Here is an 18263-nt window from a genome sequence, read left to right on the forward strand (position 1 = left end):
GTAGTAGAGAGAAAGGGGAGGAAGGCCTTCCATTCATAAGGGCTAAGAGAACTGACTGGCTGGAGCAGGTACTTACTGTGACGACAGAAGTAGAGAGGCTAGTTGGGGAGTTCTTAGGTGTTACTTTAACTCTTAGGTGTTACTCTAAATGCTGTCAAATTTGCCTTCAATTATGAAAATTAAATTTATTTTGTTTTGGGATGTTGGTTTGTGAAACAGTAAGATATTTTTTTTATATTGACATTATGTTCAAAATTGTTTTCATGCCCAGACAGCATATTTTACTACCCAAGAGATTTGGCATTGCATCATTATGATTTTTCTTATCCTCTAAACCAGTACATAGTTTCCAAGTCGAATTATCTCAGGAGTGGTTTTAAAATATTCTTGGATTCCTACCCCCAGTTTGGATTCTGTAGGTCCAGGGCTACTGTGTTTGCAGAAAGCTTCCATGTGATGGTGTTGCACAGCACAGTTTGGGAACAAATGCCCTAAACTGATTTGGAAAGAAAGTTCTACAGTATATTTATACTATATTCAGTAAGAATGGAATAGGTTCATGTATAACTCAACAGTAAAAACAATCCCATGGAAGTGTAGTATCCTGAGACTTCCATAGAAAGGAGCGCTAAATAGTATATTATGAACAGTAGCGGCTCCGTGTGTGTGTGTGTGTGTGTTTTCAATCTAAATGAATCTGAAATCAAACTACAGAGTGTACAGTTACAACTCGTGTGTGTGTGTGTGTGTGTGTTTTCAATCTAAATAAATCTGAAATCAAACTACAGAGTGTACAGTTACAACTCGTTCAGAAACAATGAAGCCACAAGTGACATCTAAAGCGACTGATGATATGAAAGTTTTCATGGTTGGAGTCAGTATGTTAAGAGGCAAAGACTAAAGAGGTAAAAATGGTGGGCTCAGCTCAGACGTAGGGATAAGTATTCCCTGGTATTTCATAGCATCGTTCAATAGAGTTGACTAGTTACCCACTATTTAATAGGGAAATGTATATTTTTATTTTCAGGTTATGCAATGTTTTACAATAGAAAAAAGTGAGAAACATAATGAAATTAACAGCAAAAACCACCAAATATTTTAAGGTGAACAAGACCTGTAACTCCTATATTAGACTCATAGTAAATCTAGAGGACAGTGGCAGTTATGTGGCTGTTCTCATTATTTGTGTTCATTGATAACCCACTAAGATCATCTGACAGTAGCCTGGAGACTCCTTTCTAGAGGCCATACGGGGGTGTCCAATCTAGCCAGAGGGCTACATGCAGATTATTTGAGAACTGTTTTGCTTATCTGTTGTATTGGATATCATTGAATTTATACATGGGCCTATTCTTTCGTCCATCAACTTTCCTTAGCGTTTGTGTATTTAATATGTGCCGCTAGACAACTCTTTATTCTTTTAATGTACAGCAGAAAAGAAAAAAGGTTGGACGACTCCTGCATGTTTTACCCTCTTAGAAGCAGATACAGATAATAGACAATAGTGGTGCAGGTAAATGAATATATAGTGTGTCAAGTAGTAATTTATGCTTAGAAGAATGCTAAGAATTTATGCTTCGAGAGGAAAAGTGAAACTCTTTTGCTTAAAAAAAAAGCTGAGTTTAGGAAAAGGAAGCTTGGGAGAAAGAGAAACTGGTTTACTTGCATTGTAATGCTTCTTGAATGAATGTACAAAAGATGTAAGTGTTGTCTGGAAATTTAATATACAAAACACGACTTGGTGGAAGAAAGTATCTAATACTCTTTTAAGTTCAGGACAAGGTAACTAATAGTTTCCCTGCATTCTACTCTGGGTAGGTTCTCAGCAAGAGTCTTAAGCTGAATTGGGGGGACCTCTTTTTAAAGCAAAATATTGACAAGCACATCTAAAGAAAGAAGGTAGTCAAGATAAAAAGAAAACCACATCCAACTGGAATCAGGACTGGGAATATTTAGCCTGGAGACTATTTGCAAAGATTATGCTGCTATTATAAGGCTACTTTAAAAAGGAAGAAAAAGGAAATTTAGTCTTTACCAGTCCAGCCAGATGAGTGGGTTCAAGTTACAGAAAACATTTTTTTTAGAATCTATAAAAGCAAGATCTTTATTAGCAGAAGTCTCCATTAAGCTTCCCTGTTGCTGAAGATGTAGGAAAGGCTACATGAGTGTCTATAGGTCTATAAAATTTTGACAAATAGTGTATATAACAATTTTTTTGGAATAAAAATCTCCATGGTATGTGATATATTTAATTTTAATCATGAATCCTGTTGATGCCCGACTTGTTGTATAATATCTATCACTTTCTCCAGAGAAATGATAAAAAGTAATATTCTAATCTTTCATTTTGGAGAAAGGTGAAGGCTACCAAAGTACTAGAATTTTAGTTCTAAGAAAAGGGAAGTCCATTAGCTGATTGGCCTAGGGCAAGTAGTGTCTTAATTACCTACCTCAGGGGATTGTGACATTAAATGAGCTGTTCTGTGTAAAGCACTTAGCCAGTGAGTGTCTGGCCCAGGGAAATACTCATTAAGTAGTGGTAGGAGTTATTATTACAGTCCTGTAAACTAGAGACATTATTTGAGAGATTAGTATTCCAGTCCTGAGGAGTTTTAATTCCTCTGTCTGTGTTTTCCTTGAGTTACCAACCATTCCTTGCCCCGAAGTCTCCGTATGCCACAGCTAAGTGTAGTAGGACCTCATTTATCTGGTGTTGTTCAAGGGAAAAGCAATTTGATGTGAGTGAAACACCTTCGGATTAACGTCCCGAAATGTGAACTTTACTTTTAACCATTTTTACTTTTAAAAATGAATGTGTCACATAGTTTCCTGCCTATTTAGGATCACAGCGGTCCTAAGTATGACTGTAACTTCTTGTTGAGTCACTGTTGCTAGGTGCATCTATAATTAAATAGTTGTTTTCCTTTATTTTGTTTTCTTCTCTTCAAGTAGGTACCAGTTTTTCTGTGGTTAAGCCTTTTTTATACTCTGCCAACCACTTCTTAAATTTTTATGTCTAATCTACTCTGGATTTGGAAACCAGATATTGAAGTTTGCTAAGAATTTTACATGTCAAAAAGATGAAGTATCTGGAATTTGCTTGAAAATATCCATGGGAGGGTATTTAAGATTGGCCATTAGTTAAGGATTCAAGCTGAGTGACAAGTATATAAACCTTTACTACTCTGTTCTGTCTGCTTTTTTGTATATGTTTACAAACTTTTAAAACAGTATAAGTTTTTTTAAAAACTACCAGTAAAAGCTAGGCTGGGGGGGATGGCTTAAGGCCAGGAGTTAGAGACCAGCCTGGGCAAAATAGCAAGACCCCATCTCTAAAAAAACATTTTCAAAAAAAATTAGCCAAGTTAGGTGGCATGTTCCTGTAGTCTCAGCTACTTGGGAGGCTGAGATGGGAGGATTCCTCGAGCCCAAGAGTTGGAGGCTGGTAAGCTATGATCATGTCACTGCACTCTGGCCTGAGTAACAGCCAAAGACCCATCTCTTAAAAAAAATTTTTTTTTTAAATAAAAAACAAAAATAAAAACCACCAATTAAAAAAAAATTATGTTTGATGTATGCAGGTTTTGCATGTTTTAATTCTTTATTTTTGTAAATACTTTATTTTGCAAGTATTTTATAAATATTTAATGTTTGTTTGTTTTTACCTTTTTTTTTTTGAGACAGAGTCTCAAGCTGTCACCCCGGGTAGAGTGCTGTGGCATCATAGCTCACAGCAACCTCCAACTCCTGGGCTCAAGTGATCCTCTTGCCTCAGTTTTTCTATTCTTAGTAGAGATGGGGTCTCTCTTTTGCTGAGGCTGGTCTTCAACTGATGAGCTCAAACTATCTAGCCACCTTGGCCTCCCAGAGTGCTAGGATTGCAGGCGTGAGCCACTGCACCTGGCCAGTAGTATTTATTTACCTTTGGGCAATGGAACTGATAGCTAAGGGGAGGAGATGTTCAGTTTTCTTTTTATTCTGTTAAGAGTTTTATATTTCTATGTGTTGTGTTTATTTATTTATACATTTAAATATATATAAAAAATGTTTATCTGGTCAGAGAGTATATTCACTTCCACTCCCATAAATTGAAATACTAATAGTATCTAAGGAGTAGTAAAACTTCTGTATTTGACACATTTTTCTGTTTTGTTTTTAATAGATATTTTAGATGGATAGAATGGGGTTCTTATATGAGGAGATAAAAGAGCAGTAAAAGGGGCTCTGTAATTGCTGTATCAGATTTTTTAAAAATTATTTTTATTAAATCATAACTTTGTACATTGATGCATTTATGGGGTTCAGGGTACTGCTTCGATATACAATGTGAAATGCTTACATTGAACTAAGTAACACATCCATCACAATTATACTCATTTCTTAATAGTTTTGAAAGGTACCATTGCATCATGCACCTTAGGTGAGGTCCCCCTAAACGTCCTCCCTCCTCTCAGATCCCCCTCCCTCCCCTCTCTCTCCTCTTCCCTTCTACTTCCTGGACTATATCAGACTTTGGAGAATTCCTTTTTGGTATTCAAATCTGGGCCAACAGCTCTTACCGGTGGTCTTTGCAGTATTTATGCTCTGTCACCTTGCCCAGTAATGGTGTACTTGCTGCCTGTGCTACAGCCAGCTCTTCAGGCCTTTCTCATGCTTTGCTTTCTTTCTGAGCTTTAGCTTCTTTTTCTCTATTTTCTTTCTCCTTGATTTAAACACTCTGCCCTTTGCCTATTTACCATTTTTGAATGAAACAGATACGTGTTGAGCATATGTTGATACAATGTAAATCACCACTTACTTAATTGATGTCCAATGAAGCATTTCCCCAAGGTGGGAGTATAAATTGGTACCTCTGTGGGAGGCAGGTTGGCAAAATCCATGGTAACTGGAGCACCAGAAATCAGGAGTCAAAAGCTTATGTAGGTTAAAGTTTTCCTTTATTACTAAGATTCAGAATCCCAGGAAGAAAGGGAGATTGTTCCTAAAGCCTGCTTTACTTTGAAAGAACTTTACAGAGTTGTTACACCCTTCCCAAACGGTCCTATTTTTAGGTATACATTGTTAAGCCCTCTTATCTCAAGCTACAGGACTCATGACCGTGTTTGCCACATTCCTACGTTGTACATTCTCCATCTGTTGTTTTATCTTCATCCCAGGGTCGTGATGGCCTTCACGACTGCCCAGGGGAGGACTGGCGGACACAACTGTCTGATAACCAGTTAGATCATTAAGTAGCTTGTACAGCTAACGGGGGGTTAAGGTTGTCTCTCTTCTTACACTGTCATAATTATAAATGTATATACTCTTTGTCACAACAATTCTTCTGCTAGGACTTTATCTGTCAGATACTCTCACGTGTACAAAGATGTGTTTATAGAAAGAAGGGTATATAAGAAACTGTGAATAATGTCTGGGCAGAGTTCGGGGTGGGAGGCCAACTTACTTTTCAGTATGTATCTTTTGAAGTTCACTTTTTCCTATACTTTATATAGTCACTATTTCTTATACTAAAGAGAAAAGCTACGGTAAAAAGAGCCTTCTTAGCAGGGTGTGGTGGGTTGTGTCTATAAACTCATCTACCCCGTTTCCCCGAAAATAAGACATCCTCTGAAAATAAGACCTACTTACAGGAAAATAAGACGTCCCCTGAAAATAAGACCTAGCACATCTTTGGGAGCACACCTTAAAATAAGACAGTGTCTTATTTTCGGGAAAACAGGGTACTTGGGAGGCTGAGGTGGGAGGACTACTTGAGGCCAGGATTTTGAGACCAGCCTGGGCTGGGCAACATACCACAAGACCATATCTATCTCTCTCTCTCTCTTTTGTTTTGTTTTTTGCTTTCTTGCCACCTATGGGTAACACAGTATCTGTAGGTTCTTATTCCTAATGGATTTTTTTTTTTCCTTGAGACAAAGTCTCACTCTGTCATCCTGGATAGAGTGCTATGGCATCACAGCTCACAACAATCTCAAACTCTTGGTGCTCAAGATATCCTTTTGCCTCAGCCTCCCAAGTAGCTGAGATTATAGGCACCCACCACAATGTACAGCTAGTTTTTCTATTTTAAGTAGAAATAGAGTCTTGCTCTTACTTAGACCCATCTCCAACTCCTGATCTCAAGCAGTTCACCTGCCTCAACCTCCCAAGTAGCTAGGACTACAGATGTCCGCCACAAGTCCTGGCTATTTTTTTGTTGCAGTTGTCATTGATGTTTAGCTGACCCCGGCCAGGTTCAAACCTGCCACCGTTGGTGCATGTGGTCGACACCATAACCGCTATGCTATGGATGCCTCCCCTAATGGATTTTCTTGATTATATTTTTTTCTTCAAAGGGTAACAATACTGACGGGAGGCTTCTTCATTGCTTAACCTGCTTTATGTCAGCAGTTCTCAACCTGTGGGTCGCAACCCAGAAGAACTGTATTAAAGGCTCACAGCATTAGAAAGGTTGAGAACCACTGCTGAATGTAGAAAAAAAATTTTAAGAGATAAGTTTTGTTTGGTGGCCCAGGCTAGAATACAGTGTCACCATCATAGATCACTGTAACCTCAAACTCTTGAGCTCAAGTGATCCCGCTACCTCAGCCTCCCGAGTAGTTGGAACTATAGGCATGCACCACCACACCTGTTTAAGTTTTAAATTTTTTATAAAGATGGAGTCTTGCTTTGTTGCCCAGGATGGTTTTGAATTGCTACCCTCAAGCCCTGAAGTGATCCTTCCTCAGTTTCTCAAAGTGCTGGGATTACAGCTGGGAGCTACCACACCTGGCCAAAAATAATTTTTTTGATGTCTCATTTAATAAATGAAGAAACCCCAGCCAATGAGGTTGAAAGAACCCCAGCCACAGGGCTAAGGACACACAGCAAGAAGAGGAGTATAGTGTAATAGTATCACACAGATTTGCTTGATTTGCAAACTTGAAGAACTCATTCCACCAGCCTGACCCCCTGTTTCTTCATCTGTCAAATGGGGACAGTATGAATCCTTGCATAGGATTGGTGTGGAAATTAAGATGGATAACCTGTGAGACAATGGGCATTACGCTGTCACGTGGAAGTGTTCACTGTTTCTCTTTGTTCATTGCCGGTATCAGAACCAGGACTAAGTGAGTGACTGCTGGGCAGATGGGCAGGTCTCGTCTACATTGTGGTACTTAGTGAAGGAAAGGCCCGGGATTTCATTCTATTACTAGGAATGGTGCAGAACACAAAACTTACAAGGCATTTATTTTCTGTTTTTGTTTTTTTTTTAAATAATAACCATTCTAATGGATGTGATTTTAATACACATGTTTATTTAGTTCTTAAACATTAAAAACATTCCTTCCTTCTGTAATCTGGAAGGAATGTTTCACAGAACCTGAAGAAACACTGCAAATTCTATTCTTTGCTTAATAAACAGCTCTAGATCTATGGGAGGTAGAGAAACTAACAAGTCCTATTTGCATCTGAATAGTTACACCCTTAGAGGTAGAAGACTAGTAAGTCCCAGGTAGAGACGCAGTGAGTGTTTATTTCCAGAGGTAGCTCAAGTCTGGCACTTACATCCCTTACCGCTTGATAGTTTGTGAAGTGCTTCATCACCCCCATTAAATTTTTTTAATCCTGCTAGTATGTGTTTCTTTTTTATAGGATTCTATATAAATGCACATAGGTTATTTCAAAAAGTTATTTTGAATCTCACTGTAGTATTTATATTCCACTGCATGTTTAAATCTGTTTCTTTGGGTGGTTTCTGATAACAGATTAAACCTTAGGGGTATGATTTTCATTACTTTTTCTAGGTGGATTATTTGGAAAGCCATCAATGCTATTTTTTTTACTTTTAAAAACTTTGCTTCAAACAAATATTTTATTTCGAAATTATAAAAAATTTTAAAAACGGGTGGCGCCTGTGGCTCAGTGAGTAGGGCGCCGGCCCCATATGCCGAGGGTGGCGGGTTCAAACCCAGCCCCGGCCAAACTGCAACCAAAAAATAGCCGGGCGTTGTGGCGGGCGCCTGTCGTCCCAGCTGCTCGGGAGGCTGAGGCAAGAGAATCGCGTAAGCCCAAGAGTTAGAGGTTGCTGTGAGCCGTGTGACGCCACGGCACTCTACCCGAGGGCGGTACAGTGAGACTCTTGTCTCTACAAAAAAAAAAAAAAAAAGGTTTTAAAAACATGATTAGCTAACGTTAACCCTTAATATCCTTAAGTTATATAATTAAATTTTTTATTCAACACTTGACTAACGTAATTATTTCTCAATTTTCTATCTTCATTCTACAGAATGGTAAATAACGCTGATCATCCCTGAAAGGATATTGATCTGCCTCATGTAAAGTATGCTCAGTTCCTTTCCAGTGGTGTAAGTACTTAGTCCTTCTCAATTTTTATCTTTGTAATTGTTTTAATAAAAGTAACCAGTCATTGTGATCATGATCCACATTTAACAGCAGACTTTTGTAGAGTTGAAAGAATTTTTTAGAAAACAAATCAAAGGCACACCTATTTGACATTAAGGTACGCAAGTGTCATGATCAGGTGGTGAGGAATGAATTTTTAAATACATCAACCTGCACTTTTACCAATTCTATTTTTAATTTTTAATTTTGACATTAATTTTCAATTGAAAATAAAATTGCTCTACTTGTTTTTAACCACTTAAAGCCTAGAAGCTAGTGAGACAGATGGCTAAGTATTTGAAAGACCTCGGGTTAGATTCCTTGTGACAAGCAGAATATTGGAAGTATACGTCTTAATGCTGCTTTTGGTTTGCAAACTCTTACCACCTTAGCCATTTCTTTTACCTACTGGGGAAGATAATGTAGTTAAGCCTTTTAGCTAATGTGCTAGATTTCATTTGGAGTCTGGCAAGAAATACAAATTGAGATGATGGTACTGTGTTGAGAGTGTTTTTGTGCTAGGATGTGAACTGTAACCACCAGTTCGTATTAAATAGGCCTTTGAATAAAAGTATTCCGGGAATTTCAGATATTAGAGAAGATAAAGTATCTATTAGCTCATTAAGTGCATCTTCAGAGCCTAATGCAGAGTGCCTTTTGCGTAAGTATTTTCTAAAATTTGGTGGAGCCTTAGTTTTACTTAAATATCTTTTGTTTTGGTTGACAGTTCCATAATCCAATAAGAAGACATCGAGGTAGGCTTTTCTTATAATTTAAGTTTTTTGTGAAGTCCCTTCCTCCATTCATTCCATAATACAGTAAAAAGTTTCTGAAATAGGCTCAGAAGATGTGAACTGTAGCCTGAGTTTCCATTAAGTAGCCATACCCTTTTGGGGGCTTAGTTTTCTCTTTTTTTTTCCTTTCTTAAACAGTTTATTTACTAGTGGATATTCTCAATAGCCTTGAGAATGCCAGCTTCATGAAGCCAGGGATTTTTGCCTGATTTGGCTCTTGTCATGCCCTCTGTGCCTCATGCAGTGTGTGTCAGAGAGGAGGCATTCAATAAACACTAAACAAATGGGTTTTGTATGAATGGTCCCCAGTTCTCTGATTTCATACCTAATTTCTATCTCCCTCTATAAACCCATGTTTTTACTTGGATTTTGTTGCATATGATGAAAATAAAGAAGTGATCAAACTGTTAATTGCATGAATTACAGGGTTTATTGCTGTACAAAAAGAATTTTTTTTTTTTTTTTTTTGAGACAGAGTTTCAAGCTGTCACCCTGGGGAGAGTACCGTGGCGTCACAGCTCACAGCAACCTCAAACTCTTGGGCTTTGCCTCAGCCTCCCAAGTACCTGGGACTATAGGCGCCCACCACAACGCCCGGCTATTTTTTTTGTTGAAGTCGTCATTGCTGTTTTAGCTGGCCCAGCCCAGGCTCGAACCGCCAGTCCCGATGTATGTGGCTGGCACCCTACCCATTGAGCAACAGGCACCACCACAAAAAGAATCAATTTGGGGGTTTGCTATAATTAAAGAGGGGAAGGATAACATGGACAAACTTTACAGGGAATACACTCGATGAGGTACATTAACCACGTAATGAGTGTATTCCACAATTACTGACCTCTAGCTGCTTGATTATGGAAGGAAGCGTCTGTGGAAAATAAAGGCCAATTAAAGATTGAAGTATACCCTTATATAAGCAGTTCTAGGGAGAAGCTAGCTTGTCCCTCAATGCTAGAGGATGGTACCAGTGCCTGCCCGCCAAGTTTCAAAGCTCTGAGTCCTGTTGTCGCCTGAGCTGTCTCGAGAGAAGCAGCAGACAGAATAGTCCTGGCACAGCCTAAGTTCCCAAAGTGTCTGCCCAACTCTTGAGTTTATGTGTATTTTGAAGTGTAACAGAGTTGTGTGAGATAATACCTCACATATAGGGACCAATAAGGTATGAAGTAACATTTTCAAGGGGATGGGAAGTTCAGGGGGCCTTTGGAGAGGTCATTCACTCTTTGATGAATAATATTATGATTGATTCTAGAATGTATTAAATCATCATGCAGTAAATACCACATGTGTAAAACAAAACTAACTTATTTTGTCCTAGTCATCCTAGATGAAAAGATTTTTAAAAAGCAGAATGGAACTGAAGATAAAGCTTTCGTTATTCAGTAAAATCTTATTAAAATACTGTTGATGCTTTACAAGTAAGGTAGTAATGTCCTTTTGCCCACATAAATTCCAGATTAATAATTTGTGAGTGCTTTAACCTTCTTTGCTCTATATGTTCAGGGGATTTTAGTTTATGAAGCATGTTTTGGGCCTTGTGCTTATCCTAGAAGGGTGTAGGTACATACTCAAGTAAAGATAAAATTTACTGTGAAATGTGTTATTATTACAGTGTCATGGTATGGTCTTTTCTTAGAACATCATTTTATGAACTGAGCCATAATTTCTGAATTTAATTGTTCTTTTATGCCGTAAGCATTGTCTGTGTTACTGCAGTGTCGAAATTCTCCTCACATCATTTTCAATTATTGTTGGCCTGAGTCTGCATTCAGATTAGTAATTTAAAGTGAAAGATGTGCCTTATCTTGTGAACAATCCTGTGCATAAGAAAATTAATTCAATTCTTACAGGTTATCTTTTCCTGTTGTAAAGAATTGCTGGTATCATGGACTGAGATGACCTTTGTAGGTCATTTACTGCCATAATTTCAAGATTATGTGCTTAAACTAGGTAAATTATGAGAAATAAAATTTGGAAGTGCCAGAATGTATGCTTTTGTTTATGTAAACACACATTGGTACATTACTCTCAATATCCAAGAAAGCTTCTAATTTCAGCATTTTCTAAGTAAAATATTGTATCTTCAGTGTCACGTGCATGATTTGATCCTGCTTGTTAGGACCTTATCATTCTGCTCTATTTTAATCATACATCCTACTCTATAATTGTGGATCTTTTTTTGCTTTAGGTTATGTCTTTGCAGTTGGGGCCTCTTTAGGTTCAGGGCACAGACGTCTGATTTGAACAGGGTGAAACATAAAGGGAAGTGTATTCTCTCATATAATAGAACAGCAGAAAGAGCAGGGATGTATCGGAGGCTCAGGAATTAGTAGAACGAGAGGTGTGAGCGTTGCGGAGCTTTCTTCATTGCTCTGCTCTGCCTTTCTTGGTGTGTCCACTTGATTTGCTAGACTAGCTGTTTCCTGGTGGTGAGGAATTAATCAGACTAACATCTTCCTCCGACTGAGAACAGTTATAGTGACCATTCATCTCCCTCCTAGTCTAAAGAGAGAATTTTGAGGAAAACCAGGCTTGCCACCTTCGTGCGGCCACCCCATTCGCCAGAAGGTGGATTATTCTGAGTGGCCCCAGAATGTGTGCTTGGAAGCAATGAAAAAGTTCTAGGCAGACAAAATGATAGGTGCCTATTGTTTCTCTTTTTATGATTTTTGAAATAAAAGTGGTTTCCAATAGTCTGTGAATCTGAAATGACATGAAATAATAGATTATTTCTGTTACAGTGAAATCTTTAGTTCTGACAGACAGTTTTTGGTTGTTTTTTTTTTTTTGAGACAGAGTCTCTTATCGCCTCAGTTGTCATTGGTTAGCAGGCCCAGGCCGGGTTCCAACCCTCCAGCTGGTGTATGTGGCCAGCACCCTAGCCTCTGAGCTACAAGTACTGCCCTGACAGACAGTTCTAATTCAAATGTTAATGGGGATACTTTTCAATAATAGGTGACATTCATATCATTTTCTTTCCTTTTATGCTAATATACAGGGAGAAGTTTGAAGAATTATATTTAGTTAACTACCTGCTCTGACATGAATAGGATAGGAAAACATCATGAATAGGATAGGAAAATGTCATGATTGGTTTTTGCCCATATATGGCAAAAACGGCACCTATAGCTCAGTGGTTACGGTGCCAGCCACATGCACTGGGGCTGGTGGGTTTGAACTTGCCTTAGGCCTGCTAAACAACAATGACAACAAAAACAACCAAAAAATAGCCATGCGTTGTGGTGGGCTCCTGTAGTCCCAGCTACTTGGGAGGCTGAAGCAAGAGAATCACTTAAGCGAATGAGTTTGAGGCTGCTGTGATCTGTGATACCACGGCAGTCTATCCAGGGCGACATAGTGAGACTCTGTCTAAAAAAAAAAAAAAACACTTAAAGTCACATCTAAAGAAAGATAGGTTTATATTAATAAAATATTTTGATAGCATGAAAACTGAAGATGGTATTGGGCAGGTGTACTTCATTTTAAGGGAAAAGAATAAGGTATAGAAACCTGAATTTTCCAAGCCAGTAAATTAAGTGGTAAAGGAGATGAGTCATTTTGGTTAAAAGTTTTCTTTCTAGGCTGGGTGCAGTGGCTCACACCTATAATCCTAGCACTTTGGGAGGCAGGTAGATTGCTTGAGCTCAGGAGTTTGAGACGAGCCTGAGCAAGAGTGAGACCCTGTCTCTAGTAAAAATATTAAAACTAGTTGGGCATTGTAGCCAGCACCTGTAATCCCGGATACTCGGAAGGCTGAGGCAGGAGAATCTCTTGAACCCAAGAGTTTGAGGTTGCCGTAAGCTAAGGTGATGCCACGGCACTGTACCCAGGGTGACAGAATGAGACTCTGTCTCAAAAAAATAAAGATAAAATAAAGGTTTTCTTTCTCACCCAGGTGATGATACATCATAGGGAAGAAGCTAACAAGAAAATTAGAGGACAGTTATGAAGTTATGATAACAAAACTTTTTGTTTTTTGTGAGAGAAGAGTCTTATTCTGTCTCCCTGGGTAGGGCTGTGGCATCATCACACCTCACAGCAACCTTAAACTCTTGGGTTTAAGGGATCCTCCTGCCTCAGCCTCCCAAGTAGTTAGTTTTTTCTATTTTTGGTAGAGATGACTCTTGCTCAGGCTGGTCTCAAACTCCTGAGCTCAAGCAATCCACCTGCCTCAGCCTCCCAGATTCCTAGGATTACTGGTGTGAGCCAGTGCACCCAGCCTCAACAAAAGATTTAGACTACCTCATAGGTAATGATTGGAAGCAGCCCGAGTGTCCATTGTGAAACGGATAAAGGCACCTGTCTAGTCCTGCAGTGAAATGCTACCCGGCAGTGAATGGACACACTGCTGATAGACACAGCACTGGAGATGATTCTCACAAACTTCATGCTCAGTGAAAGAAATTTTACACAAATCAGTAAATAGAGAGTACATAGGAAGTTCTGGAAAGGACAAAAACTAATCTGTGGTGGGGGGAAAAGAATCTGAACAGTGGCTCCCTCTCGGGAAGAAGATAGGGATTGACTGGGAAGATGCCTGAGGGAACTGGGGTAATGGTAATACTCTGTATTTTTATACAGATTTGAGTTTCACAGATGTCTGTATTTTTTAAAACTCTTAGAATGGTAAATATAAGATTTGTATGTTTTCTTTCATGTAAATGTTATCATGTAAAAAAATTACCTGAACACGGTGGCGCCTGTGGCTCAGTGAGTAGGGCGCTGGCCCCATATACCGAGTTTGGCGGGTTCAAACCCAGCCCCGGCCAAACTGCAACCAAAAAATAGCCGGGCGTTGTGGTGGGCGCCTATAGTCCCTGCTGCTCGGGAGGCTGAAGCAGGAGAATCACTGAAGCCCAAGAGCTAGAGGTTGCTGTGAGTCCTGTGATATCATGGCACTCTACTGAAGGTGGTAAAGTGAGACTCTGTCTCTACAAAAAAAAAAAAAAAATTACCTGAACAAATGCTGAGCTCTAGTTCATAATGTGCTTACTGAAGCATTTATGGAGAAGTGTACAGGTATCTGTTACTGATTTTGAGATCCATCAAAAAACAGATGGATAAAAGGGATAAGTTGGATGCGAGGCCAGACAATTAAGTTCATAAACTCACAGGAAAAGTGTTACACGCTTCATTGCTGATAACACTGTGTTCACCTTTGAAGGGCTCCCCTTGGGGAGCTGTGCACTGACACCAGCACCTAGTCCACTCTTCAAAGCACTTTTTCTGAGGGAGTTCATGGACTTAAATGTCAGACCTCATACAGTGACAGCTCTGATAGCCCTTCCAGAAAAAGAGTTCCAGAATTGCTTTAACGCGTGGATTAGGGGCTGGTGTTGGTGCACAGCTTCCTAAGGGGAATACTTTGAAGGAGACCATAGTGATACTCAGCAATGAAGTAGGTATGTTGTACTTTTTCTAGGATGAGTTTGCGAACTTAATTGTAATGTAACATTTGTAAATGCAGGGGTCAATAGCAGAATCTGGATTTTTAAGGTAAATTTATTAGAACTTTTCTGTATGCTTAAAATTTTTCATTTTAAATTTTTCATTAAAATTTCATAAAATATTATGGAGGAAATTAGGAAATCAATAAAGAATATAATCATGTAAACAGGTCTTTCTTTTATGATAGATAGCTTGTCATAAATGAGTATTGGAAGAAAGCAGACCATAATTAATATATACAGGTGTAGGACAGGTATTATGGTCTATAGGTACAGGTATGGGTCACAGAATGTATGTGTTTGTTTTTATTTTTAAGTTTGTTTTTATTTTTAAAACTAAGGATATTTCACTCAAAAATTCTAGATTTCTGTCAGCGTTTTGTTTGTTTTTGTTTTTTGTAGAGACAGAGTCTCACTTTATGGCCCTCGGTAGAGTGCCCTGGCCTCACACAGCTCACAGCAACCTCCAACTCCTGGGCTTAAGCGATTCTCTTGCCTCTGCCTCCCGAGTAGCTGGGACTACAGGCGCCCGCCACAACGCCCGGCTATTTTTTGGTTGCAGTTTGGCCGGGGCTGGGTTTGAACCCACCACCCTTGGTATATGGGGCCGGCACCTTACTGACTGAGTCACAGGCGCCGCCCCAGCGTTTTGTTTTTAAACTTTTTTTTTTTTTTTTGAGACAGTCTCACTTTGTCATCCTTGCTGAGTGCTGTGGCGTCACAGCTCACAGCAACCTCAAACTCCTGGGCTTAAGCGATTCTCTTGCCTCAGCCTCCCAAGTAGCTAGGACCACAGGTGCCCGCCAAATGCCCAGCTATTTTTTTTGTTGTTGCAGTTGTTTAGTTGGCCTGGGCTGGGTTTGAACCTGCCACCCTTGGTGTATGTGGCTGGCACCGTAACCACTGTGCTACAAGTGCTGAGCCAAAATTTTTTTTAGAAAAATTAGATCTTTAATTTCTGGACGCCAAACTCCCAAGGTGCTAGGATTACAGGCGTGAGCCATGACGCCTGTCCAAACTACCTTATTTTTAAAAGGATTTGAAAGTCTTAGCAGTGGGATAGAATAGAGACTCCAAAGGTTAGATACAGATTCATATGGGAATTTTGTGTATTATATAAGCAGCATTTCAGATCAGAGAAGAAAGAGATATATTATTTAATAAAACATTGAACGGAAAGCTATCCATTCAGGATAAAATTAAGCCTTAATCCTTTCACACTTAAGTAAATATAAATTCTAGATGGTACAAAGATTTTAAATGTAAAAAGCTATTACTAGGACTCCTAATCCGTCAGTAATTAGAATGGTTTTATCTGAATGGTTTTAACTGAAAACTTAAAGGATACAACAGCCTATGTCTCAAATCATGATTCCAGTAAGTCCTGTAAAATATCAGAAAGGAGAATGATATATGCTTTTGGACTCAGTAAGGTCTAGGCTTGAATGTTTTTTCTACTTCTTACTCAGACTTTTTGCAAGGTACAAAACTTTCCTGAGCCTTAGTTTCCTCAACAATGCATTAATATAAAATGAAATAGAATAAATTAAATAATATTGTATATACTACAGAGGGCTACTGTGAGGATTAGGTGAGACTATATGAATCTCTTACCCAATTACTGTCTATAAGAGTGACTGTTAACAAATTTTTAGTATAGAGAGATGAAGAAGCAGTGGGATCTCCAGCAGCTTAGGGGGACTGGCCCGGAGTAGACATTGATTTGTAGGGGCTGAGAAGATCCTTGGTATCTGTTTCTATCAGTAAACACTTACTAAGAACCTATTGCTTTCCATGCATCATATACAGCACTAGAACAATAAAAATTAAAAGAAATTCCCACTTTAAAAAATGTTGAAAAGGAAGGCAGGTGGTGAGAATTTTTATGGTATTTGACAACTCCCTTCAAGTTAGTATTGTTATTCTCTCTAAGACAACATTTTCTTGTGTGCTATATCTTGTGCTAGTTAAAGAAAACATGTTGTAGATTAATTTCCTAAGGTAAATGAATAGCTCAGTTTGGCTACAACCATGAAAGATCCATTTCTCAGGGTAGCTATTAAGAGAGGATGCATTACAAAGATGAAAAACTCATGACGTTGCTAAGTAGTGGATGGAACAGTGCTGATTAACCTTTTGTGTATCTCTCTTGCATTTCCACTTAAGTATTTTTGCTGGTTATTAGCATGTGCTTGGCCTTAGCTTAGCAAATCATTTGTTTTCACTAAATGAAGTTATAGAGTTCCAAGGTCAGTTTTGCTGATATTTGGTAAAACAGTATAATATAAACCATTTTTTCAGCAATTTTTTATCAGTGCTTTAATATAGACTAATACATTTGAGATAGAAAAAACAAAACAAAACACAAGTTATCACATAGCCTGAGCTTAATGCACTGTATTTACCTAATCTGTTGTTTTGGTACTACCGACACAACTAAAATTTTATTTCTAATATTTACCGAAATTGAGGAAAATGTGAATTATATACCATATGAAATTTGGTTTTATGTTACACCTTTTATCTAACACACATTAAACCTACTAATAAACTCAGTGTCTGTACCAGTCCATTTGCCTTGGCAAAAACATTCTGGCATAGGACATATCTTTTTATTTGCAATAAGAAAAGTTGATGTAGAAATATTGCATCTTCTGCTGAGCGTTCTCTTTAATATGTTCTTTGGTAAACTATCAATAAAGAGACTTCCGATTTCTTTTTTCTCTTTTCTTTTTTAGTTTGCTGGAAACCATGTCTCACTATACAGATGAACCCAGATTTACCATAGAGCAGATAGATCTGCTTCAGCGCCTCCGGCGTACTGGAATGACTAAACATGAAATCCTCCATGCCTTGGAAACTTTGGACCGTCTTGATCAAGAGCATAGTGACAAATTTGGAAGAAGGTCCAGCTATGGAGGAAGTTCATATGGGAACAGTGCCAACAATGTCCCAGCATCTTCCTCTACAGCTACAGCTTCCACACAGACCCAGCATTCGGGAATGTCCCCATCACCTAGTAACAGTTATGATACCTCCCCACAGCCTTGCACTACCAATCAAAATGGGAGGGAGAATAATGAGAGGTTGTCCACATCCAATGGAAAGATGTCACCAACCCGCTACCATGCAAACAGCATGGGTCAGAGGTCATACAGTTTTGAAGCCTCAGAAGAGGACCTAGATGTAGATGATAAAGTGGAGGAGTTAATGAGGTTAGTTACTTTTCTTATTCAGAGTCCTCAAAAATGTCTGTGTTTTTAAATTGTTTTAAACTAATAGGCTGTATTTCAGCTACTTACCTATAAGAACTGTCCCTTTCCCTCCTTTTTAGAGATGAAAGAAAAAAATTTCAAATTTTATGTTTTTAATTTAAACTTTTTCTTCTCTACTTCAACTCTTTCTCTTTGCTTCTTGATAAGCCTTTTCCATTCTGTTTATGAAAAGTTAGCCTTCATTTTATGTCTCTTATGGCTAATTTATAACTAACAGACACATTCTAATTTCTTAAATAGATTGTAAGTACTTTTTCTAAGGGATGAGATCATTTTTATCTTGATACAGAATATGTGTACACTCTTAACTTTTCCCACCAACATTCCAATCAAAAAAATTGTTTTGTATATAACAACTTTTTAAG

The 18263-nt window shown here is 38.5% G+C and overlaps 1 protein-coding gene across 9 annotated transcripts in view; it reads left to right on the forward strand.

Moving 5' to 3' along the window:
- Positions 1–18263, forward strand: part of HMBOX1 (homeobox containing 1) — a 152766-nt gene that overhangs the window by 45457 nt on the left and 89046 nt on the right. For all 9 annotated transcript variants that reach the window (XM_053578433.1, XM_053578436.1, XM_053578434.1 and 6 more), the window contains exons 2-3: positions 8270–8348; positions 17362–17838. In XM_053578433.1, coding sequence (XP_053434408.1) covers positions 8326–8348; positions 17362–17838 — 500 coding nt within the window. In that variant the 5' untranslated portion in view covers positions 8270–8325. The remainder of the gene's footprint in view (positions 1–8269; positions 8349–17361; positions 17839–18263) is intronic.

This window comes from Nycticebus coucang, chromosome 24, assembly GCF_027406575.1.
Source record: "Nycticebus coucang isolate mNycCou1 chromosome 24, mNycCou1.pri, whole genome shotgun sequence".
NCBI lineage: Eukaryota > Metazoa > Chordata > Mammalia > Primates > Lorisidae > Nycticebus > Nycticebus coucang.